Source organism: Bos taurus, chromosome 23, assembly GCF_002263795.3.
Source record: "Bos taurus isolate L1 Dominette 01449 registration number 42190680 breed Hereford chromosome 23, ARS-UCD2.0, whole genome shotgun sequence".
Lineage (NCBI taxonomy): Eukaryota > Metazoa > Chordata > Mammalia > Artiodactyla > Bovidae > Bos > Bos taurus.
This window is the reverse complement of record NC_037350.1, coordinates 8,873,475-8,899,191: the sequence shown is the minus strand read 5'-3', so window position 1 is coordinate 8,899,191 and position 25,717 is coordinate 8,873,475. Positions and strand designations below refer to the sequence as shown.

Below are 25,717 nucleotides of genomic sequence, written 5' to 3'. Positions count from 1 at the left end.
CCAAAGTGGAAGTCTGAGAGATCCGTGTGTCTTAGGGTCATTAGGGAGGGCTTTGAGAAGTTAAGACCTAAGCCAAAGCAGTGTAACAGAATAGGGATGGGGTAAGAGAAGAGGCATTCTGTAGCTTAAGAACAAGCACAGAGCCTTTGTGGAAGGGGCTGGGGATAGGACTGCATCACAAACAGATGAGACAAACTTACATGTGATCTGGAACCTTTCTATTCACTGCAGCTGTATGCTCCCGCTCCCGCGAGCTTCCCTTGGTCACTCAAAACAGCTGGACAAGTGCAGGCTGCAACTGACAGCACTGGTGGGGCAGGATACGGCAGCTAACACAAGGGCCAGATCTGCAGCCACGGCGCCATGGCTCTCATTAATAACCCAGGGTCCTTGAGGTGGGTGTGTAGGCACAGGAGATCTGCCCTCTACTATTTCAAAACCTAAAAAGGGAGGACGTGCTGACCTAGGGATTATCTAAATGCACGGTTTCAATTTCTCAGAAATCCTTCACTAGGCTGAACCAGAGTCCCATCTAATTAATGACACACCTAGTGTAACCAGTGCCTGCAGGTCCTCCCTGCCCGTGGGAGTCACAGGGATGAGACGCCAGGGCAGCTCTGAGGCTATCTATCACCTGGATAACAGATACAGGAGCAGGTCAGAAGGAGCAAGCTCTCTTACACAAGCCATCCACCCTTTACTATAGAAACTGGACATATGAGCATGAAGCCCAAAGTAAAAAAAAAAATCAACAAAGATTTTCTAGTCTTGCTTAACTACAGGGCGCTAAATTTTCAGCAAAATGTCAACAGTCCCTGAGTGAGAGAACTAAGAGTAACCCGACCTGTACTTGAAGGCAGGAGATATGTGAAAGTTTCTCACCTCAGCAGGATATTCAGCAGGATACTGGGGAATAAGGTATCTGTGGCACACAAATGCTGTAGCCTTCAATGCATAAGAGACAGGCACCTCCAAACCGGTATGGCCTTTCTCTCATCTCACAGACATCAGAAGTGCAGAAATATCTAAGTAATCCAGGTAAAATTTCAAACCCAAATTATGCATTCAAAGTACATTTATTGAACACCTGTGTCAGGCACTGATACAAGAATCAGAAAAATAAAGAAAGACTAAATCACTCGGAAAGATGGAAGTACAGCTGTCCATTACTTCCTTTTATCATACCCAACCACTTAAAGCTCTGGATAGAAAGCTCTTCTAGTGGCCCACTAGCACAAAGGAGACCTCTGTGCCCCTGACAGTGGTGGCCCACCTGGAACGCTCTCATAGTGCGTCACCCACCCAAATCCTCACATCCTTCACATCAGCTGACGTCCCCCTCCTCATCTCCACCTCATCCCATCCCAAAGTAACCTCTCATTTTTTTGAACTACTAACAGTGAGTACCACCATCAGTTTATGTAGAAATGTGTCATTCCCTAATTAATACCTGTGTTTATTCAACAAATCTTGAGTACTAATTATGTGACAGCATTGTCCTAGGGAGCTGTAGAAATTGCTGCAAATGGTACTGATTTTTGCCTCCCCTAAAGAACTCCCTGGGAGCATTCTTCTCTTAGACTGCTTTTTAGTATCTTCCTGTATAGGCCTGGCTTTGTACTCAGTGCTTAATACCTAATAATTTAATAGAGCCTTAGGCTTCTTTGGTCCAAGCTCACTCAAACTGAAGTTACATAAACTAATGGGGAACAAAAGCAAACGAAGCCATTTCTAAGTGAACTTCCACTTCTTAAAAACCTCAAAAGAACAAGGAAGGAAAAGAAAACCGGCTATGAAAGTGCTGCTGAAACATCACATTTTACTCACACTGACAAAGCACCTCCAATCGCCCCTCCAAGCCACACAAAACACGACCTTTTTCCTCTCAATCCTTACAGCTCCAGATTCAAGTGTTTGTTTTAACAGACCTTGGAAAAGTTTAAAGCACTCCTCAGTGTCCTAGACAAGTCTAACGCTTCATTTTTTGATGAATAAACCCCCTGATTGATGAACCCTGCATCTGCCACTTAACAAACTAATCCAGTGAGGTTCACTACAATAAACTGGAATTTAAGCCTCAAGCACAAGAGGGGCTCAAAGAAGAACACTTTGAACGTAATAAACCTAGAGACGATTTTAATATAAACAACAAAAGCCATGTCCTGCAGAGCCTGGTGGAAGGTTCCAAGTTCCCCAAAGAATGGAATCGAGAGCATTTCTTCAGGGGAACCGCGAGATTCTGTAAGGCGTGGGAGTTTCTGCAGGAGATGAGGGAGATTTAAAATACACATATTTTCCCCCATAAAGTGGCTTGTGACATACAGCAGCTGGCACCCGACGGTGAAGCCCGGGCTATGCCATGCGGCGGAGGCTGCCACCTGGGCACTCCCACCATTCTTCGCAGCCCGGTCAGGACGGGAGACGAAGACAGCCCGACGCCGCGCGGACCCGCACCGGCGCCCCTCGCCCCAGGAAACCTAGCAAACCCAGCCCGCCAGGGTCTCCGGAGCCCCCATCTCTCCGGGGACCCAGGCGACGGACGGGGGAAGGGGGGTCTCCAAGAGCTACCCGGACCCGGAGCGTTACCTACCTGAGCAGACTGGACAGGGCATGGCTCGAGGAGCCAAGACCGCCGCCGCCACCTCCAGAGCCGCTGCCGCCGCCGCTACCGCCTCCAGAGCCGCCGCCGCCGCCGCCGCCCCCGAAGCCTGAGGAGAGCCGCTTCCCGGACAGCAGCTTCTCCACGGCCGGGAGGTGTCCGGTGCGGGCCGCCTCCAGCAGCTCCTGCTCCTTCCCCATCCCCAGGGCCGCCGCGCCCTGGACCCCGTTCCCTGGGCCGCCGCCGAACCCGTTCTGGCTCCCAAACTTTCTGTCTCCGGGCAACGCACCCCCGGAGCCGGCCGGGGACACCACCCCCCCTCCCCACGCCTTGTCCCTCAGGGGCGCGTCACTTCCGGGATCCGGCGTCACGCGTCACCGCGCCCCCGCGCCCCGCCCCCATGCCCACCTAGCTGGGCGGGGCCGCGCGGGCCGGCGCAGGTGGCTGCCGTCTGAGCCGAGTGGACCCGGCTGCGCCCTGATAAGCCTTCCCTGCCAAGAGGGCTGCGTCGTGGGGTCACCCGCTGTACCAGTGGAAGGTGACGAGCGCGGTCCACCTGTCCGCGCCCCCTGAAGTGCCCTCCTCCAGAGGTTTTGGGAACTCGCAAGACAGGAAATACGGTAATTCATCCAGGCAGTGTAGAAACAAAGAGAGAAGTGTGGTAACGCGCACCAACATTTGCAAGCCCATTCCCTCTGCACCATAAATATGTCATGGGTTTGGGAACCTAGTGATAAAATATGTGAATAATGTGACCTCCTCCGCACCTCATGCGGAAAGAGAGGAGATTCTTAAAAGGGAAATAACCCCACTTTATGCTCCCAATCCTTGAAATGCCTCGTTAAAGCGAAACATTCAAAGGAAAGACTTCCCTCCCTTTAGGAATTGTTTCCTCTTAGTTTCTTTTTTTTTTTTTTTTTACCGCCCTCCCTCTCGCCCCACCATGGAGGACCTTAGCTCCCCAATCGAACCATCGCCCCTTGCAATGGAAACGCAGAGTTCTAACAATTGAACTGCCAGGGAGCCCCGTTTCCTCTTACTTTTGACGGATATTAACCAAACTGACATTAAAGGTCAGATTTGTAAAACCGACTCTGATCTTGAGTACTGGTGAATTGGGAAATATGCAATTCGGTAGAAACTACCTGTTTTGCTTCTGGTACTAGGGCTATTTCTGGCTCGAAGAAGGCGCTCAGTAGTTGTGGAGTTACTAATCAATTTGGATAAATTCAGTTCAAGCTGTACGACTATTTTTTTAGGTGCTTGAGGAACAAAAGAGAGATGCTGACAATTCCATGTTAACACAAGCCTCTGAGGTCCAACTGAACGCGTAAAAGGTTGAGTTCCTGTCTGCGTTTGCCCGGGAGCTGCTTTCCACAAGGGCGAACAACGGATGGAGTTTTCTCCTGTCCGCAAACTTTCCTCTGAGGAAAGCAGATTAGGAAGGCGTTAACAGGTTGTGATTTGAGAAGGACGGAAAGGAAAAAGGAGCCCTTCAGTAAACAACAAAACCCTCCTTTACAAATGCTGGCTTCTCAAGGTGGAAAATCCACAAACTGATTTCCGTACCCTCAACTTTCCCTCTCCGCACCGCCACCAAATGAGTAAACCGAAGCCCTGCAACCCTCCTGGCGCGTCTCTAAATGACCCCTTGGAGCAGCGGTCTTGGTGATGTCATCGGAGCGCGACGACCGGAAGTAAGCTGCGTCCTGAGCTCGGGAGTCTGACAGCGGCGCGTTCTCCTCTCCCGGGTTCTAGCCGCGATGGATAATGCCTGCGAATCGCCCAAGGAAAAAGGTGGAGAGACCGGGGAATCAGACGAGACGACGGCGGCTCCTGGGGGCCCCAGGGTTACAGATACGGACGGAATCCCGGAGGAAACAGACGGTGACGGAGACGGGGAATTGAAAGAGGCCGCCGCTGAAGAAGGCGAGGTAGGGAGAGATGTGTCCATGAGGCCGGCGTAGCTTGTGTCACTTCTCGCCCGACAGGCCTCCTGTTTGGTCCCTCCCAAGCTAAAACAGTCGAGGTCACCATAACCCTTTAGATCTGCAGTCGCAGAGTTGGGGTATAAAAGGGGAGGAAACCTTAGAGCCGTCTGAGTTCCAGTAACTCAACCATTAGATCAGTATTTTTAATCACTGCCCTTGGGCGTTAAAGGTGCTTCAAAGAGGGGACTTCCCTAGCGGTCCAGTGGTCAAGACTTCACCTTCCAATGCAGCCTGTGCGGGTTTCATCCCTGTTTGGGGAGCGAAGATCCCATATGCCTCGCAGCCAAAAAACCAAAACATTAAACAGAAACAATAATGTAACAAATTCAATGAAGACTTTAAAAAGCCACTGCCAAGGGAATTTCAAATAGCTTCTTGGTTTTCCTGGTGAGGAAATTGGGGTCGATGCCAATCGACATTGAAACGGAGGGTAAAAGCTAGAACCCAGGATTCCTGGTACCCCTTTCACCTCAATATGATTTCTGAGATATTGCTTAAGCATAACTTCGTCACTATAGGCTGAGTCGTTAATGGGAGACTTTGAGGTAGTAATTTAGTCACGTTCTCCTCCTCTTGGGACATTTAACTGCTACCAGTGACCTAGGTGCTAATGTCCAAGAGTTTCTATAGCACCAAACTGCTATCCCAAGTGTTCAGCAGTGTTGCTTCTGAGTATCAGTCAGAAGACCAGAATCTTAGAGCCTTAGGTAGGTTCCATTTCTAAAAATAGAGTCTTGAGGTCTTGGAACTGTAATTCCTGTTTGAATTTAAGTGTGAGCTCATGGGAGAAGACATTGGATTAAATGGAAGCTGCCTTTCAGAACATAAAGTTGCATCAAAATATATAAAATTAAGAACTTTAAGAAAAATGTGACAAAACTACTTTAAGAAGGAACTTAAAAAACAGATCTCAAGGACAGAAAGGATTTGAGTAATAATTAGCTTAGTTCAGTAAAGAGCTGTGCACCTAGAAGATAAAAAACTTTTGATGCTTCTGAAACACTTTTTTAAATGGATCATATACCAGACCACAAAGAAAAGCATAAATTCTTAAAAATAAAAATCATAACATCATATTCTGTCAGTACAGTGCAATAGAACCTGAAATTAACAACACAGAGTTTCTCCCACTCCCTCAAAAAAACTAACACCTGGACATTTTAAACCAATTTCTAAATAGCTTTGGATTAAAGAAATTAACATCAAATCCTATTGGATTTTACCAAATTTTTATTTAAAGAAAAAGTCATTGTCTTACATATTTTTACAGAGATACTGAAAATAAGCACCCACCTCAAGAAACCAAAAAAAGAACAAGATAAACCAGAAGAATGTAAAAGCAAGGAGTTAATAGGGATTAAAAATAGACATTAATGAGTTAGTGCTTTAAAAACTGTAAGAAACAATAAAATTAAGACCTGCTTATTTGCAGTGTTTATAGGCACTGATTTGGAGATCTTTAAGCTTTAAGAAAATCTAATGTTCAAGTTTAGACTAATTTTGAAAATTCAAGACAAATGGCTCATTTTTAAGGATAATGTAAATCATCAAAATTGAAGCACAAAAAGGTTGGAAAATTCATATGTATCAGTAACCAGAGAAGAAGTTGAAAAAGTTGTTAAAAGATTTACTGCCTTCACTCTCACCTACCTCTCATATTCCCATATGAATTTAAATGTGAGTTCCTCTGTAAGGAAAACAGAAGTTAAATCTCATTAATGAGGTTTGTCATATCCTTAGATTCTATGTTAAGTTGGAGGGGATGAAGTTTGGATTTTGAGGGGTTTTTGCTGTCTTTATTAAACATATTGTGAATAAAACAATGTTAAATGTTTATGCAAAGAGGGATAAATAATAAGAGACAAACCTTCAAAAAATGTTCAGTCTAGGGAATTCCAATGGTTAAGACTCTACACTCACTGCAAGGGGCCCAGGTTCAATCCCAGGTCAGGGAACTAAGATCCCACTAGCCACACAGCAAGGCCAAAAAAAAAAGTTCAAGTTCTCAGTCCAGTAATGGGAAATAAATATTTGCTTGATACAGTAGAATTGGAAAGAAGAAAAGAGCACTACATGTGTGAGAAGCTCACTTAAAAGTTCCAAATTCAAAGAAACACTGCTTTGATAAGAAGGTGCCCTTTTTAAAATATTCTTTCCACATGGACTCATCATTGGTAAAGAAATCCGTAGGTTTAGACGAAGAAGAGCTGGCTGTATGGAGAGAAGTTTTCTTATATCCCCTCTAAAGATTGAAGTCACTGACTTCTCTGGTGGTCCAGTGGTTGAAAATCTGCCTTGCTAACCCAGGGGATGTGGGTTCCATCCTGGTTGGGGAATTAAGATCCCACATGTGTGGGAGCAACCAAGCCCGCGTGCCACAACTCCTGAAGCCTGCGTGCCCTGAAGCCCTTGCGCCACAACTAGGGAGTCCGCAGCATGTGAAAGATGCCACAAGCCACAACTACGACCCAAGGCAGCCAAATAAATAAAGAATGAGGTCAGAAGGGTGGGCTCAAGGGGAGTGTGGCTTTCATGATCCTTGGCATTACCATGCCTGTGTAAACAGATACTGAAACTAGGATCATAGGTTACCTGGAAAACTGTATTATGTAGCAGCTTTTCTTTCCCCGGTTGGGCTGTAAACTCCTTTAGTAGAGATAGGATATCTTATCTTTGATGTACAGCCAATGCCTGGAACCAAAAAACTACAGAAATAAGAGAATTCGTTGTGTTGTATGAGAACAATGTCTTTTTGCCTTACTCAAGTCTGTAAAGTAGGCCGTATATATAAAGGGTTTCTTTTGTCTTCTTAGCTCAAGAGTCAGGATATTGCAGATTTAACAGCAGTTGAAAGGGAAGACTCATTACTTACTCCTGCAGCCAAAAAACTGAAAATAGATACCAAAGAGAAGAAAGAGAAGAAGCAGAAAGTGGATGAAGATGAGATTCAAAAGATGCAGTAAGTCAGTTTTCTGATCACTCCCTTTTCAAGGCTCTAAACTGACCACATAGTTAATACATTTTTCTTGGCCTTAAAATTTACTTTTTTAAACTCAAACTAAGATAATTAATATATCAATATTATGGTTAAGTTAAAAGAAAAATATCACTTTCAGTTCAGTTCAGTCGCTCAGTCATGTCCGATTCTTTTCGACCCCAAGGACTGCAGCATGCCAGGCCTTCCTGTCCATCACTAACTCCTGGAGTTTACTCAAACTCATGTCCATTGAGTCAGTGATGCTATCCAACCATCTCAGCCTCTGTCATTCCCTTCTCCTCCCGCCTTCAATCTTTCCCAGAATCAGGGTCTTTTCAAATGAGACAGTTCTTCACATCAGGTGGCCAAAGTATTGGAGTTTCAGCTTCAGCATCAGTCCTTCCAATGAATATTCAGGACTGATCTCCTTTAGGATGGACTGGTTGGTTCTCCTTGCAATCCAAGGTACTCTCGAGTCTTCTCCAACACCATAGTTCAAAAGCATCAATTCTTCGGCACTCAGCTTTCCCTATAGTCCAACTCTCACATCCATACATGACTACTGGAAAAACCGTAGCCTTGATTAGACAGACCTTTCTTGGCAAAGTAATGTCTCTGCTTTTTAATATGCTGTCTAGGTTGGTCATAACTTTTCTTCTAAGGAGTAAGTGTCTTTTAATTTCATGGCTGCAATCACCATCTGCAGTGATTTTGGAGCCCCCCAAAATAAAAGTCTGTCACTATTTCCACTGTTTCCCCATCTATTTGCCATGAAGTGATGGGACCAGATGCCATGATGTTAGTTTTCTGAATGTTGAGCTTTAAGCCAACTTTTTCACTCTCTTCCACTTTCATCAAGAGGCTCTTTAGTTCTTCTTTGCTTTTTGCCATAAGGGTGGTGATATCTGCATATCTGAGGTTATTGATGTTTCTCCCGTCAATCTTGATTTCAGCTTGTGCTTCATCCAGCCCAGCATTTCTCATGATGTACTCTGCATATAAGTTAAATAAGCAGGGTGACAATAAACAGCCTTGACGTACTCCTTTCCCTATTTGGAACGAGTCTGTTGTTCCATGTCAAGTTCTAACTGTTGCTTCCTGACCTGCATAGAGATATCTCAAGAGGCAGGTCAGGTGGTCTGGTATTCCCATCTCATTAAGAATTTTGCAGTTTGTGGTGATCCACACAGTCAAAGGCTTTGGCATAGTGAATAAAGCAGAAATAGATGTTTTCCTGGAACTCTCTTGCTTTTTCAATAATCCAGCGGATGTTGGCAATTTGATCTCTGGTTTTTCTGCCTTTTCTAAAACCAGCTTGAACATCTGGAAGTTCACAGTACTGTTGAAGCCTGGCTTGGAGAATTTTGAGCATTACTTTACTAGCATGTGAGATGAGTGCAATTGTGCAGTAGTTTGAGCATTCTTTGGGATTGCCTTTCTTTGGGATTGGAATGAAAACTGCCCTTTTCCAGTCCTGTGGCCACTGCTGAGTTTTCCAAATTTGCTGGCATATTGAGTGCAGCACTTTCACAGCATCATCTTTTAGGATTTGAAAGTATCACAGTTAACATTTTGACATATATTCACCAAGATATTTTCTTTACATATATTTATCTGTAAATAAAATTAATTTCAAAGATGTTAAATACTGTTGATAACCTGTTTTCATTATGTTTTCTGATTGTAAAAATAGTATGAATTTGTTGCAAATAATTCAGAAAATACAGAAAAATAGAAAAAACAATTACTTATAACCCCACAACCCAGAGTTTACCCAGGGCATATATTTGTGTATATACCTTTTCAGATATAGTTTAATGTTTGATATATATACATATTTTCATGTCAGTAAATATGCCCGTAAATTGTCATTTTTAACAGCCGCATTGTATTCTATTATGTTGATGAACTATAATATAATGTAATCTACCTCTGCAGTTGTTTTGTTTTTCTTTTGACATTATGATCAACGTCTTTGAGCATGTCTTTGCATACCTGTCCATATACTTCCTAAAATAAACCCCTGGAAGTGTAATTGGTAGTTTAAACAATATGAACATTTTCAAAGGATTTTCATTTGTATTTTCAGAATCCCCAAAAAGGTGTTCCACCCACACTCTACCAGCATGTATGAATTTGTGTCTTCCCACCCTCACTAGCACCATGCTTTTTAATACTTATTTATCTGTTTTTTGAAAAATGTTTATCATGTGAAATGTAGTGAGGTAGCATTATGGGAAGAGAGAGCCTACTGCTGAAAACATAATCTATCTACTGTGATTCAGTAACCCAACATTGTTTTTGTTCTTAGTGAAGTAAGAAAGGAACTTATGTTTCACCTGTTGTCGAGTAATAGAAATACTTTCTCTTCATTCCTCATAAATACTAAGCCAAATACTATTGGTCCCTTGAAAAATTAATTTTTTTAATGTCTGAGACTTGGTTTTATTGACATAATAATGTGTATATCTTAAGTATTTGTTGTTATAAGTGAACTTAATTACCTGAATCTTTGTCTAGAATCCTGGTTTCTTCTTTTTCTGAGGAGCAGCTGAACCGTTATGAAATGTACCGCCGGTCAGCTTTCCCTAAGGCAGCCATTAAAAGGGTAAGGACGGACTGTCACACTCATTTCCATGAGCCATGAGAATTGAACAGGGCTCAAGGGCTGTATCCACTGACATTTTGCAGTGAAGTATTAGGCAAGTTGGTGGAACATTTAGGCAGGAAAATAAAAATACATGCCCCGCAATAGTCTGACCAGTTGTAGTTTTATATTCTTGACAAATAGGCCATTATACACCTGAAAGCTTGTATTACTGGTGTCAGTTTCAGCATCAAGCCTTTAGTGAACTCTTAGTTCAGAGCTCTTGTGGGTGTTATGTTCCAAAGCCAGTCCTTGACTACCTTACTCACAGTCTTTTGTCCTTCTTTCAAGCTGATCCAGTCCATCACAGGCACCTCTGTGTCTCAGAATGTTGTTATTGCTATGTCTGGTATTTCCAAAGTTTTCGTCGGGGAGGTGGTAGAAGAAGGTAAGTGGTATTGGTCTAAATACTGGATTGAGCCTGTGGTGGTCTTATTTCCAAGGATATATATACTGAGGGACTTATGAGGTCCCAGTGGTAGTTTCCATTTACACTAGAAGTTGACCAAGGCAAGAGCCTTATATTCAGGAGAGCATGTATTGAATGCATTATTCCTTAAAAGTTTCAATACTAGGAGGTCTGGAAACACCTTGGAAGTCTCCCTTCCTGATTCTTGTCCTCAGCCCAGGGTGACAAGTAGACGGTATTTTTCTCCAATGGACTTTGTTCATTTCTGCTCCCCAAAGTAGAGATACAAAGAAAGTCATCCCTGGGGCTGACCAGTGTGGTATGGTGAGTAGTTGTCCCTGATGTTATGATCCCCTGGGAGCTCCTGTCCATCAAGTAAAGAACCTGGCTGCTACTCTCTGCTAATTTCTAGCTGGTGAAATATTTATTCTTTCAAGGAGAAGCTGTGTTTTGAACTGTTGCCTGTGATAAGGCCTGATGTGGGATATCATGCTAAAGCTAAATGATACATTTTATAGCATTCTCTGAAGAAGGGAAAATATCTTGGTTTATTTCTTTAGCACCTTTAAGAGGAATTAATGAGCATTATAGGACTCGAAAGGATTGTGATAAGCTCTTGTGTGATAATGAAACTCTTCTCCTTGTCCTCTGTTTAGCACTGGATGTGTGTGAGAAGTGGGGAGAAATGCCACCACTGCAACCCAAACACATGAGGGAGGCTGTTCGGAGGTTAAAGTCGAAGGGGCAAATTCCCAACTCAAAGCACAAAAAAATCATCTTCTTCTAGACCGTCTAGAAGAACGAAGCCCTGCTTCCGGACTTCCTATTGCATGAGATTCTCTGCACTGGTGCTTTGGTATCTCAGTCCTCCAAGGATTCCATGATGATTTTAATGTCTTTCTCAAAACTGATAATTCATTGCATCTAAAAGAAGGCATGCACCCTGTTTCATACTTGCCTTGACTAAATATTGACTAAATATTGGGACCTCTGAGGGCATCTGAGGCATTTAACTATTACTGGCTAGTTGGAAGAAGAAAGGTTGGTGTGCCTTAAGCATCTTCTGGACAGGAATGCTGCTTTCAGAAAGAAAACCTGTTCAAGACGGTTTGATGGTTTCACATTGAAGCCTGAAGTTGCTGTGAATTAGGTTGTTTCTTTACATCTGGTTTTAAGTAAATGAAACAATCAGAAACTTGACCTGTGATACTCCACCATGAAGGACATGGTGACAGCAGAAGCAGTGGAACAGTTTGTCCCTGTAAACATTTGAGATTCTTCTATGGTGAATGATTAATAAAGCTGTTTTCCAACCTGCCTTGTGTGTATTTTTTCTGTCTAGCTGGTTGGGATGGGGAGAAGTTTGCTGGTGTCCAAATAAAACTTGTCTGGGATTTTTTGTGAAAGTTGGAGCCCTCCCCATCCCTACTAGAACCATTAAGATTGTATCTCATAAAGAATACTTAAAGCACTTAAAAACAATGTAAATGCCTATGTGTTTCAATTCCTATAAACAGATATACCAGAACCAATACTGTTTAATAAGTTTAATTTGCTTTTTTCAGGTGGTTCACAGAACCAGTACACTCAAGGTTTGATTAGATATTGCAACATTAAAATTTCTCAATACTGACCAATATTCCAGTTCATTGGATACATTCTCATTGTTTTCCTCAAGAAGAGGGGAATGGAGGGACTTTTTATTGACAGTGATTAGCAGTAATAAGGCTACTGTAGTATAATTGGCAATGGGCAATCTCCAAGCGTTCTTTCTTCTCTATCATTCAGTACCATAAGGAGAAGGGTTCTGAAGCTTTTTGCTTTTGAAGCTTTCCTGAGCATGTCAGTAAAGATTCCAATTCTGGTTAGCACCCTGAGCAGGGGAAACAGCTTAGACACAAAGTTGGGCAAATCTGGATTTTAGTGTCTAGCATTAAAACTTGTGGCTTTAAACATGTACTTAGCTAGTGGAGAAGACACTTCAGTGGTGCATTTCACCAAGAAACGCTGTAAGACTCAGGCTAAATCTTGACCAAAAACTGCAGGGAAAACCAAATAAACAAAAATACATATCTCAGCTCCAGAGGAAGCTTTTTAAGTGGTCATAGGAGCTATACCTATTGCAATATGAGATACTGGATAAGGCTGAAATTTACAGATAATAAGGAAGAAAGTTCACATCCCAAGTATAGCCACTTAGCAAAGCCTCAAGTTGAAGGTTATCTAAGAGTATTCCCCCTTGTATCTGTTGTAAGAGATGGAAAAAATAATCCCCATTCAACAACAGCAACTGTATGTACCTACCCAGAGGTGAATGGGAATATTCCTCCTCCAGCAGGAGGTAGGGGAAGATTCCAGGGAAGGTTATAGTCCCTGAAAGGAGAGGACCTCAATCACAGCAGAATCTCTTGAAGCACAATAATGACTATGGTCAATCACAGAGCAATGACAGCTCTTGGAGTTCTCAAATAGCCAGATGTCATCCCACTAGCTTGCGCAGCAATGCTGTTTCCATCATTTTGTGATATTACTATTAACTGTTTTTGAAGTTAAGGTAAACATATAAGGGAGGGAAAAAACGAACCAACCTTAGTTTAAAGGTTTGGAATGCAAAGTTCCTGTATCGGTATGTTCAAACTACACCACCTTTCCACCACCCCCTAAACTAGCCTATGGGAAAACTGACGTAAGTGGATGAAATGGAAGAATTTCAGTTATGCGGTATGTGAGGGCTGCCTTAAGCCTTGTATATTCCAAATACAGGAACCATTCCTTTCAGAACCATGAAAAAGTGTACATAAAGGTTGAGGCCCATGGCAAAATGAGGGTCAGATTAAATGCACAGCAAAAAGCAGCCATGGTTAGACTAGAACCCATTCCTTCTGTCTTAGGTCTAATAAACTAGCTTACAGATGATTCCAGTGAGTTAAAAACAGGATTTGAGATTGCTAAGCACCCCTGCAGCTTAGCTAAGAGAGATTTAAACCAGTCCATTTGCACTAAAGCATATCTCCAGTACCTCCATGTAAACAGGAAATCTAGACAGTCACAGGTAATACCAGGTGTAAACGCTTCACAGCTGACACGGTGACTGCAGTGGCGGAAGTCTCTTGGATAGGGGTGTTTCACTCCAGACATTTTCTTGAGGTATTATTATTTCGTGTTCACAGTCTTAAAGCTCCAAGGCAGAAATCGTCAGCAGGCCGAAGGAGCTGATACTACTATTTTTTTCCTTCCATCCTTTTCATTTATTCTGAGGACTACCAACAAGGTCACATTTCTTCACTATGAAAGTTTTTCTCCCCCCAGTGAATAGGAGTATGAAGTTATACAAGATGACTTTTACTAAAATTCCATGGGATGCTGACCCTCTACCGTATTTCCTGAGTGAGGAACTTCAAGACAATGGCCAAAGCTATCACATAAGCAAATTCAAATTCTAGGGCTACATTTGTCACATGGACAAGAGCGCCACAGAGCCCAGAAACCTGAGCGAGCTCTGGTCATTAAAGGGGTGAGCCTCGGCGCTGGCCAGATTTGTTTCTATTGCCTCCTACCAAGCGGACACTTAAAGAGAAAGTGTACCAGGCAACTCTTCGCATGGAGGGACAGGGAGGGCAGGAAAGCAGGGGAAGGGAAGAGAACCAGAATGTGATTTGAGACCAATGCAGGTGAGCCCGAGGTTGGATAATTCTGTCTTCTGGCTACTGGCTCTTCCTCTGTCCCCTCTAAGAACATTAGACATGCCACGCTGGAGAGGACCAGTGATCCTTTTTGTTCATCATTCTGCCTTTGACAGAAGCACTTAAAGGGGAGTCTGTGGAGGGATGCAGTGGGTAACTCCATTGTATATCACCAAATAACCCCAGTTTCCTATAATTCCTTTTGGAAAGTCATCGTGCAAGGATTCCTCGTAAACCTTCTGCACCAATATACTTTCTTACAGCACCACTTCTTAAACAGAGAGCCCTAGGAGTTTCTGATTTGCTACAAGAAGTGCTTGTAGGTGCTAAGGCTACAAGGGCCAGCCCTAGTATTGTGGGACCCGAAGCACATGCCCTGGATCTTGACTGAATATCTGACCTAACACTACCCTCAGCTTTCATCCTTTTCAGAACTGGAGCTCACATTTTAAAGACGTGTACCTCCACCCCTGATGATTTTTGCTGTTCTCTAGACCTTTTCACCTTTCACCACATACTCTGTAAGTAAGGCCCCTAGAAGTGCACAGATCATTTAAGGCGTTACCATGGTCTTTTCTGAGATGCTGTTTTCTGTGTTGGCTCCACACGCCCTACAGCAGCACTCTGACCCCTCTTCCCTTATGGCAATGCTTAGGTTTCTTTCCTGAGCTCTTTCCAGGGCTCACTGTCTCAGTGGTTGCTTATTCTCCCCTAAGGGCACTGCTTCACACTAACCTATAGAGAATCTCACCTGACACTTTCCTGAGTATTCACAGCCCAGTCTTTGAATCTTCTGCAAACTTTTTTTTAAATTTTATTTTATTTTTAAACTTTTCATAATTGTATTAGTTTTGCCAAATAATTTTTTTTTAATCGCCTCTGGTTTATCTTCACTGCCTGGAAGTAGTGACATTTGATTGCATTATAATATCCTACTTTCAGGTTATTTATAAAATTCTTAAATAAGGTTAAACCAAGCATCAACCGATAGGGAACTTCCACTGTTGACATTCTCTCAGAAAGATGTTTATTCTTAAGTCTCTCAGCTGTTTCCTAAGCATGAGAGGATATCCCCATAAACTCATAGCAATTGCTGTTTTTAAAACTGTCTTAGTTTTAAATCACAACAAAAAGCCTTTAAAAGTCTGAGCAAATTAGATCTTGTTCCTTCTTGAATGTATATTTCTTTTTATCGTCAAAATACTAGAATATACAAGTCAGGCATGATTCCCCATAAAGGAAACCATTTATCTTTCCCCTAGTAGGTCATGTGTGATTAAGACTTTAGTGACACTACTAAATCATTATTTTACCATCTCGCCAATTCAAGGTGAGTTCGCTGATGAACAGTTCTGTCCAATCAACAGAGCTTGAAGTACAGCACAGAGCAGTATGGATCAAGATAGAATGTTGGGGAGGAATTAGGGAAGAAAGAGGGGGAAATAGCTCTTTCAGCAGTTAGGGCAAAACCTAGCTATGCTGAAGGTTTTTTTTAACTCAAGTCAAAATAACATGATTTTAAAAAGCCACAGTGGTAGAGGCAGGTGAGAGGCAACTGCTGAGATGTTTATGTTACCGTATAAAACACAATTTCAGTTCCGACACCACCAAGGACTAAGGAGATTGCTGGTAGGAAGTCACAGCGCTGGGAAAGCTGATGTGCCAGGGACCCCCGGGAGACAGGAAAAAACCTGTGAGGGGCAGCTGTGGAAGACAGACAGGACACGGCTGGCAATAGTGGGTTCAGTAGGAACCAAGCTCTCCTACGATCCCCACCAAGCCTTGACCTCAACCTAGCCCAGAGTGAATCGTTTCTTGATTTAAATTTCAAACACACTGTGTTACAGAAGGGAGAGGTGATACAAGGGAGCCGCTACTGCTGTTTACTTCCTACCACAGCATCACAGCGATGACAGGCGTCACACAGAGGAAGCTTAACCCTGAACGATCTGATTGTAACATCAGCCAAGATGACAGGGGCTTAGTTTCCTTTCCAAACAAGGCAGAATCCATGTCTCACTTACTCCTGTGCCTCCCCTGGCTCCCGCCTTGCTGGCTACTTCCTGTTCCATTCTACCGCCGCAGCACTTCCCAGGTCCACTACAGAAAGCAAGCTCTGAGACACAGAACCTTTGGTGACTCTGTGGGTGACCGAACAAGGAGATGGGAACTCTGCGCTGTTCACACAGGTTGTGGAGCAAGCAAAGGTCTCTGCCATGAAACCAGGTGGTGAAATGACCCTACAGTGTTGAGAAGATTCCACCTAGTGTGCCGAGGGCCAAAAGGACAGGCGAGACGTGATGCCTGAGCCACACACAAAGTGGGCCCCAACTTTCTGGAACGTGGTCATGCTTTGCCCTGTCTTCCATCCAAGTCAGAACCGCTAGTACAAAGGACACCACCAGGAGTGAGCTGTGCGTCCTCCGCCGGCTTGTCCAGCACTGGACGGAGTCTGTCACAGGTGGTGTGACTGCTGGTGATCTCCTCCTCTCTCCTTGGCAAAGATCGCTGAGCCACTGCTGTCAGAGCTCAAAGAGGGGGTTATATTTCCTAATCTCTTCAAGAAGTTTTTCTTTATCCTGGTTGGCTTGAGCCAATGCTTGTTTAGTTTCTATAAGTTCCTTTCGTAGGGTAGGCAGTTCATTCACCTGAGGAACAACAAAGAAGTCATGATCAATCAATAAGGTAACACACCTTGCAAAGACATCCAGTAAGGGAACACGGAGGGAGAATTCAAGCAGCACAATCCGCAAGTTTGGTCAAAGATCAAGAGAACCAGCAAGGTCTCTTCTCAGAGGCTAATCCCCTCTTCAGAGCTCATCAGCTGCAGGGACAACAGCAGGTGGAAGATGTCATCAGCAGGCATTCATCTCTAGCTCCTGACCTCCAGCCTCTGTTCAGCACTTCCAGAAGCTACTGCTAGGTGACAAAAGCCCAGACCGCCCAGCTGTACCAGCACAAGCAACCTTGTCAGCCCTCTGGATTTTACCCACTTCTATGATTACAACCCCAAAGGGTTTACAGGAAAGGTACTGTTCAGTTAGGGCCTCACCTGTGGACCAAAAGCCTCCCCGGTGGACACCAAAAACACCTGTTCTTTGGGGGGCTGCCTCTTCTCACTCTTAGGTGCTTTGGCTGATGGTCTGTCTTGAGCAGCAGCTGGAAAAAAGTAAAGGCTCTGAATGACAACTGCCAGCAACAAGCGGACTGTTCCTACTTGTCGTCTATTTCCTTACAGGAGCAGAAAGGTAGAGAAGCCGGGAGGCTGACAAGCCCTACTCACCGCCTATGTGGAACACACCATCGTCACTCCGACTCAGGACAGTGTGCTCCACGGACAGAGTGATGGGTATGGGGCCTGGTGAGGTGGGGTAGATGGGGGGGACATCATCCTGCAGGAAAGAGAGAAGCCACATGAGGCCCCCAACCAACTCAGTGCAGCTTAGGTAACAAGCCATGCTTCCAACTGTGGAGCTGGAAGCACTGTGTATCCATACACTCTAGCGAGGCATGAGACGCATAATGAGTCTCTCCCATTCTAGACACAGTGAGCCTGAGGATCTGCTAACCTGTGGGCTTGCACAGTCATGCTGCATGCCAAAGGGCAGGGCTAGAGACAAGGCCCCCCTCACTTGAACCTAGAACTTTTTGCTGCTACTACATACTTAGGTACTACTGTAGTAGTGAATACTAACATGCCTTTCCTCACTTGGTCCTCCCCACATTTCACAGGGACATGAGAAGAAGTTAACAGCTGTCACTGTTAACAGGGTCAAGGGTCAAGAATCCGTTGCTTGACCAAGTCTAGGGTAAACCCCAAAGTTCCTCTCACCTTTAGAGTGACCCTGGAGTTCAGGAGCTCAATCTGCATGGGAACCACCACTGGTATCTCCTCATCCTCCAAGAAGGGCCCCAGGCCACTGAGCACCGAAGTGAGCAGCTCAAGGTCACAGCCCTGAAGCAACAAATGCAGGAAGCCGTTCTGTGTAGCCAGAGGGGAATGAACAGCTGCACCAGGCCCCACCTCAAAGCGAAGGCCCACAGCTGGCCTGATGTGGCCAGTCTTCGAAGTGGAGGAGTCCTGAAAGCTTGTGCCTTTGTGAAGCAAGACAGAAGGAAAATACATTAATTAATTACCAGCCAGTGATTGCTCAAAGCACTTTAATATATAGTTAATATTCACAACCATTGTGATTATCTCAGTCGTAAAGATCTTTCTTGTACAGTTCTTCTGTGTATTCTTGCCACCTCTCCTTAGTATCTTCTGCTACTGTTAGGTCCATACCATTTCTGTCCTTTATTGAGCTCATCTTTGCATGAAAAGTTCCCTTGGTATCTCTAATTTTCTTGAAGAGATCTCTAGTCTTTCCCATTCTATTGTTTTCCTCTATTTCTTTGCACTGTTCACTGAGGAAGACTTTCTTATCTCTCCTCGCTATTCTTTGGAACTCTGCATTCAAATGGTATATCTTTCCTTTTTGCCTTTGCTTTTTGCTTCTCTTCTTTTCACAGCTCTTTGTAAGGCCTCCTCAGACAGCCATTTTGCCTTTTTGCATTCCTTTTTCTTGGGGATGGTCTTGATCTCTGTCTCCTGTACAAGTAACTAACCTCCGTCCATAGTTCTGCAAGCACTCTGTCTATCAGATCTAGTCCCTTCAATCTATTTCTCACTTCCACTGTATAATCGTTCAGGATGTGATTTAGGTCATACTTGAATGGTCTAGTGGTTTTCCCTATTTTCTTCAATTTAAGTCTGAATTTGGCAATAAGGAGGTCATGATCTGAGCCACAGTCAGCTCCCGGTCTTGTTTTTGCTGACTGTATAGAGCTTTTCCATCTTCGGCTGCAAATAATGTAATCAATCTAATTTTGGTGTTGGCCATCTGGTGATATCCATGTGTAGAGTCTTCTCTTGTGTTGTTGGAAGAGGGTGTTTGCTATGACCAGTGCATTCTCTTGGCGAAACTATTAGCCTTTGGCCTGCTTCATTCTGTACTCCATAGCCAACTTTGCCTGTTACTCCAGGTGTTTCTTGACTTCCTATTTTTGCGTTCCAGTCCCCTATAATGAAAAGGACATCTTTTTTCATGATGGTGTGATCACTGACCTAGAGCCAGGCATCCTGGAATGTGAAGTCAGGTGGGCCTTAGGAAGCATCACTACGAACAAAGCTAGTGGAGGTGATGGAATTCCAGTTGAGCTATTTCAAACCCTAAAACATGATGCTGTGAAAGTGCTGCACTCAATATGCCAGCAAATTTGGAAAACTCAGCAGTGGCCACAGGACTGGAAAAAGTCAGTTTTCATTCCAATCCCTAAGAAAGGCAATGCCAAAGAAGGCTCAAACTACTGCACAATCGCACTCATCTCACACGCTAGTAAAGTAATGCTCAAAATTCTCCAAGCCAGGCTTCAGTAATACATGAACCATGAACTTCCTGATGTTGGCTGGTTTTAGAAAAGGCAGAGGAACCAGAGATCAAACTGCCAACATCCACTGGATCACTGAAAAAGCAAGGGAGTTCCAGAAAAACATCTATTTCTGCTTTATTGACTATGCCAAAGCCTTTGACTGTGTGGATCACAATAAACTGTGGAAAATTTTGAAAGAGATGGGAATACCAGACCACCAAACCTGCCTCTTGAGAAACCTGTATGCAAGTCAGGAAGCAACAGTTAGAACTGGACATGGAACAACAGACTGGTTCCAAATAGTGAAAGGAGTACGTCAAGGCTGTATATTGTCACCCTGCTTATTTAACTTATATGCAGAGTACATCATGAGAGACCCTGGGCTGGAGGAAGCACAAGCTGGAATCAAGATTGCCAGGAGAAATATCAATAACCTCAGATATGCAGATGACCCTTATGGCAGAAAGTGAAGAAGAACTAAAGAGCCTCTTGATGAAAGTGAAAGAGGAGAGTGAAAAAGTTGGCTTAAAGCTCAACATTCAGAAAACTAAGATCATGGCATCCAGTCCCATCACTTCATGACAAATAGATGGGGAAACAGTGGAAACAGTGTCAGACTTTATTTGGGGGGGCTTCAAAATCACCGCAGATGGTGACTACAGCCATAAAATTAAAAGACACTTACTCCTTGGAAGAAAAGTTATTACCAACCTAGACAGCATATTAAAAAGCAGAAACATTACTTTGCCAACAAAGGTCCATCTAGTCAAGGCTATGGTTTTTCCAGTAGCATGTATAGATGTGAGAGTTGGATTATAAAGAAAGCTGAGCGTCAAAGAATTGATGCTTTTGAACTGTGGTGTTGGAGAAGACTCTTGAGAGTCCCTTGGACTGCAAGCAGATCCAACCAGTCCATCCTAAAGGAGATCAGTCCTGAATATTCATTGGAAGGACTGATGTTGAAGCTGAAACTCCAATTCTTTGGCCACCTGATGCAAAGAGTGGACTCATTTGAAAAGACCCTGATGCTGGGAAAGATTGAGGGCAGGAGGAGAAGGGGACGACAGAGGATGCGATGGTTGGATGGCATCACTGACTCAATGGACATGAGTTTGAGTAAACTCCGGGAGTTGGTGATGGACAGGGAGGCCTGGCGTGCTGCAGTCCATGGGTCGCAAAGAGTCGGACACGACTGAGTGACTGAACTGAACTGAATATTCATAACAGCCCTGTACCAGAAGTGTTATTATCTTCCCATTTTACAGATGAGAGAACTGAGGCACAGAGAGTAACCTGCCAAAGCAGCAAAGGTTGTGGACTTCCCTGGTGGTCCAGTGGTTCAGTCTGCCTGCCAAGGAAGGGGACAGGGTCTGGTCCCTGTTCTGGGAAGATCCCACATACCACAGGGCAACAAAGCCCTTGCACCACAACTACTGCAGCCCATGTTCTAGAGCCTGTGCTCTGCAACAACAGAACCCACTGCAATAAGAAGCCCACGTGCTGCAACTCCAGAGTACTCCCCACTCACTGCAACTAGAGAAAGCCCACACACAGCAACAAAGACCCAGTGTAGCCAAAAATAAACACTTTTTTTAAAACCAACAAAGTAACACAGTTTGCAAGTAGCAAGGTAGGAGCTGCATGCAAGCTGCCTGACTGCAAAGACCATGGGCTTGGCCAGTCTGCTTTAATGCCTCTCATGGTAGGAGGGACATTAAGGACCAATTAAAAAGCTGGTCTTGCTTAGAATCAGAGGCAGTGGGCTAATAGCCAAGGTGAAGCTGAAACAGAGGACCCTCGGGAGTTCCCTGATGGTCTAGTAGTTAGATCTCAACTCTTTCACTGCTAGGACCCAGGTTCATCCCCTGGTTGAGGAATTGAGATCTTACAAGCCATACAGCACAGCCAAAAATGAATAAACAAACAGTGGACCCTCAACTCTGCTAAATTTGATCATCTCTTCCTTTCTCCAAGTCTTGATCTTCTCATCTTTCTCTCAGGAAGCCAAGCAGGATCTATGTTAATTTACTCAAAACTGCATGAAGAATAAGCTCAGGTGCAGCCAAGGCTATGAAGCAACTTACATACCTATATACCTGTAAATTGGTACAACCGTTCTGGGGAAAAAATGGGCATTATCTAGCAAAATGACAGCTATACCTACCCTAATGACCTAGCAACTATTTCCTCAGGAACATAAACCTGGAGAAACTCTCCAACATACGTAACAGGAGACATATACAAGGATGGGCATGTCAAAAGAACCCTATTTGAAACAGCAAAAAAAAGTGGAAACAAACCACATGTCTGTTCAGAATAGAATGAAGACGTGAACAGAGTAATGAGTACAAGAGAGATTTTGGGGGTGATGGTGATGGTTGCAGAACTCTGGAAGCTTACTAATATTTATCAAAGTACACACAAAGAGTGAATTTCATAGTACGCATATTATACCTCATTAAAGCAGTTGTTTAAAAAGTCATACATTTCTCCAATAGAATATTATAAAGTAGTGAAAATGAATGAATTACAGCTAACTCAACAACCTAGAAGGATGTGAAATCATAGTACTTGAAAGGAGAAAATCACAAAAGAATATAAACAATAATTCCACTTAGAAAAACTCAAAAGCCTACACAGCTAAATACACTGATAAAAAAAAAACATGTGGAAGAATTGTAAAGCAAGAAAATGAAAAATACAAATTCAGGATAGTGATCCCCTATGATAGGTGAGAGGCAAGAGGAAGGTTCTGGAGAGGGGCTCCCGGGGCTCAAACTTAATGGTACTGTTCTATTTATTAAACTAGGTAGTAGGTACATGCATTCATTGTTTTGTGATTATTTTATACCTTATATATATTTTTTATAAGCATTCTACTTTACAAGCATATCTACTCAATATTTAAAAATAAAATTTTTAAAAAACGAAGCATGTAGTTTAAGTCCAGATTTTCCCTGCCATCTTTTAAAGTATAAATGATAATTTACATCAAAGGACTGAATCAGAAGCTCCCTGATCAGATACAGCTTGATGTTAGCAGCCCCACAAACAAACAAGTGGACACTGTGCTCACATATGAGGGTAAGGGGCACTGGGGAGGTGAGGATGGAGACCAGCCTGCCGGGCACAAAGCCTCAGCGAGAGCTCTGGGCGGCTCCTTGTGAGGAGGAGGCTTCGTTAGACTTCTTCCTCCCCCTAACGGCTGCTGGAGAGAAGCGCCAAGGACTTGGCACTCAGCTGGCTGCCCCTGGAGCACAGGACAGGAGCAGCTTAAGCTCTGACTGTCCTCCTCTCTACCCCAGCTCAAATCCCACTAGCTCTCCTGGAATCCCACCATCCTTACCTGGGCACTGTCCGTGCAGGAACTGCCAGAGTCCCACGGTTCCCGGCTGCTGGAGGGTCAGCTTCTCTGCTTGCAGGGCCACAGTCAGGTCCTCACCACGTACCTCAATCCCCAGAGACACCTCATGCACCTTCAGGACCAGAACTGAGACCTGTAACAGGAGACACGCTTAGCTGAGTCCCAAGCTGCCAGCTGAGAGCCCACCCTCTGCAGAGAAGAAAGTAGAACAGCTGACCAGGTGAAGACTGAGGTCTTCCCCACTGGGTGAGACCGAACTGTTGGCCTCTGGCGACCCCTGGCCATAACTATCCACAACAGGGTTCTCTTGAACACCAGCACTGTCCACAGCATTGGGAAGAGATCCCGGTGGAAGAGATTCTGGACCAGACTCTGCAAAAGAAAGATAACAAGAGTTGGAGAGTCAAAAAATTTTACTCAAATCCAATCTCTAGTGACAATTGTAAAAACAAAAAACTTATGACATTCATGAGAAAACTGGAAATTTCAAGACTAACTGGATATTTAATGAATTTAGGGAATTATTGTTAATTTTTTAAAGTGTGACAATGGTATTTGTTCATGTTGAAAAAAGCCTGTAAATGGAAGCAACCCAAGTGTCTATGGACCGAAAAACGGTTAAACAAAATGTGGTACAAATGGAAAATAAATACTAGCTTTAAAAAGGAAGGAAATTCTGACACATGCTACATACAGCATAAATGAACCACAGAGACATCATGTTAAATGAAATAAGCCAGTCATGTACAATTCCATTTACGTGAGGTACCTAAAGTGGTCAAATTCATGGAGACAGAAAGTAGAATGGTGGTTGCTAGCGGCTGGTGGAAGAGGGAATGAGCAGTTATTGTTTAATGTGTATAGGCTTTCAGTTTTGCAAGATGAAAAGGCTCTAGAGATAGATAGTGGGTGATGGTTGTACAATGATCTGAAGGTACTTGATGCTACTAAATTATAGTTAAAAATAATTACGATGGTAAATTTTATGTTATGTACATTTTACCATAATTTTAAAAACTTTTAATTTGGTTAAAAATCTGTATTTTCTAGAGATGTGTAATGAACATATTTATATATTTATGGATAAAATGATATGGTTGGGATTTGCTTCAAAGTAATATGGAAAGAAGGGAAGAGGGCAGAAGAATAAATGAAATAAGAATTGCCATGACATCTGGTCCCATCGCTTTATGGCAAATAGATGGGCAAACAGTGGAAACTATGAGAGACTTTACTTTTTTGGGCTCCAAAATCACTGCAGATGGTGATTGCAGCCATGAAATTAAAAGACGCTGGCTCCTTGGAAGGAAAGTTATGATCAACCTGGACAGCATATTAAAAAGCAGAGACATTACTCTGCCAACAAAGGTCCGTCTAGTCAAAGCCATGGTTTTTCCAGTAGTCATGTATAGATGTGAGAGTTGGACTACAAAGAAAGCTGAATGCCGAAGAATTGATGCTTTTGAACTGTGGTGTTAGAGAAGACTCGAGAGTCCCTTGGACTGCAAGCAGATCCAACCAGTCCATCCTAAAGGAGATCAGTCCTGAATATTCACTGGAAGGACTGATGCTGAAGCTGAAACTCCAATACTGTGGCCACCCAATGCAAAGAACTGACTCACTGGAAAAGACCCTGATACTGGGAAAGATTGAAGGCAGGAGGAGAAGGGGACGACAAGGGATGAGCTGGTTGGATGGCATCACTAACTCAATGGACATGGGTTTGAGTAAACTCTGGGAATTGGTGATGGACAAGGAGGCCTGGTGTGCTGCAGTCCATGGGGTTGCAAAGAGTCAGACATGACTGGGCGACTAAACTGAAATGAACTGGGACAGTAATAATAAAGATTTTGTCGAAAATCTGTCATATGGCAGTTGTGATCATATTTGGAAATGGAAACCTTTCCAAATAAAAATAATTTTTAAAAAAACTGCCATGAGTTCTTAATATCCCAAGCTAGGTAATGGGTATATGAGGTTCATTATTTGATTCTATTTTTAAATATTTGGATTTTTCCACAAGAAATTAATAATAAAACAAACATGGATATGCCATCCAGTTTAAGAAACAGTATATTCTCTTTTTATTTTCATTTAGATACTCTTAAGTGACGATTTTACGCTTCCCTGGTTGCTCAGCGGTAAAGAATCCATCTGCAATGCAGGAGCCACAAGAGACGCGAGTTCGATCCTTGAGTAGGGAAGATCCCCTGGAGGAGGGCATGGCAACCCACTCCAGTATTCTTGCCTAGAGAATCCCATGGACAGAGAGCCTGGTGGGCTACAGTCCATAGGGTTGCAAAGAGCTGGGCACAACTGAAGCGACTTAGCATGCACACAAGGGCCGATTTTAAAAGTTTTCATTTTGATAAGCTGAAAGAATTAGTCTAACTCCTAGTGGGGTTTAATCTAACTCCTGAAAGTTACTCATTGTACTATAGACAAAAAGCTCCTGGTTATTTTCCAACAATGAAACACATAGTTAAGCAAAAGATAGGAAACACACACACACAGCATTGACACAGCCACAAAGTTAACCTACTGCCATCGCTCCACGGCTCTAAGACTAGCGCTCTCTTCTTTGAGTGTTGTTCTGTGATAAGGGTCAAATACCTATCAATAACCTAGAAGATGT

General features: G+C 43.5%; 3 protein-coding genes across 9 annotated transcripts in view; 1 reads left to right on the top strand and 2 right to left on the bottom strand.

Annotated features, from left to right (window-relative positions):
• ANKS1A (ankyrin repeat and sterile alpha motif domain containing 1A) overlaps positions 1–2,871 on the bottom strand; it is a 168,953-nt gene extending 166,082 nt beyond the window's left edge. For all 7 annotated transcript variants that reach the window (XM_005223297.5, XM_005223298.4, XM_005223300.5 and 4 more), the window contains exon 1: positions 2,591–2,871. In XM_005223297.5, the coding sequence (XP_005223354.1) occupies positions 2,591–2,799 (209 nt within the window). In that variant the 5' untranslated portion in view covers positions 2,800–2,871. The remainder of the gene's footprint in view (positions 1–2,590) is intronic.
• A 1,421-nt stretch (positions 2,872–4,292) lies between these two features.
• Positions 4,293–11,938, top strand: TAF11 (TATA-box binding protein associated factor 11). Its single transcript, NM_001034276.1, is given in 5 exon segments — positions 4,293–4,533; positions 7,404–7,549; positions 10,088–10,175; positions 10,506–10,602; positions 11,280–11,938. Coding segments are annotated over 5 exon segments (633 nt in total). The 5' UTR covers positions 4,293–4,362; the 3' UTR covers positions 11,411–11,938.
• Positions 11,939–12,155: 217 nt separating this feature from the next.
• BLTP3A (bridge-like lipid transfer protein family member 3A) overlaps positions 12,156–25,717 on the bottom strand; it is a 77,022-nt gene continuing 63,460 nt past the window's right edge. The window contains exons 16-21 of the mRNA XM_002697198.7: positions 23,300–23,454; positions 23,065–23,215; positions 18,139–18,401; positions 17,590–17,698; positions 17,359–17,465; positions 12,156–16,954 (exon numbers count right to left, since the gene is read on the bottom strand). Coding sequence (XP_002697244.2) covers positions 16,829–16,954; positions 17,359–17,465; positions 17,590–17,698; positions 18,139–18,401; positions 23,065–23,215; positions 23,300–23,454 — 911 coding nt within the window. The 3' untranslated portion in view covers positions 12,156–16,828. The remainder of the gene's footprint in view (positions 16,955–17,358; positions 17,466–17,589; positions 17,699–18,138; positions 18,402–23,064; positions 23,216–23,299; positions 23,455–25,717) is intronic.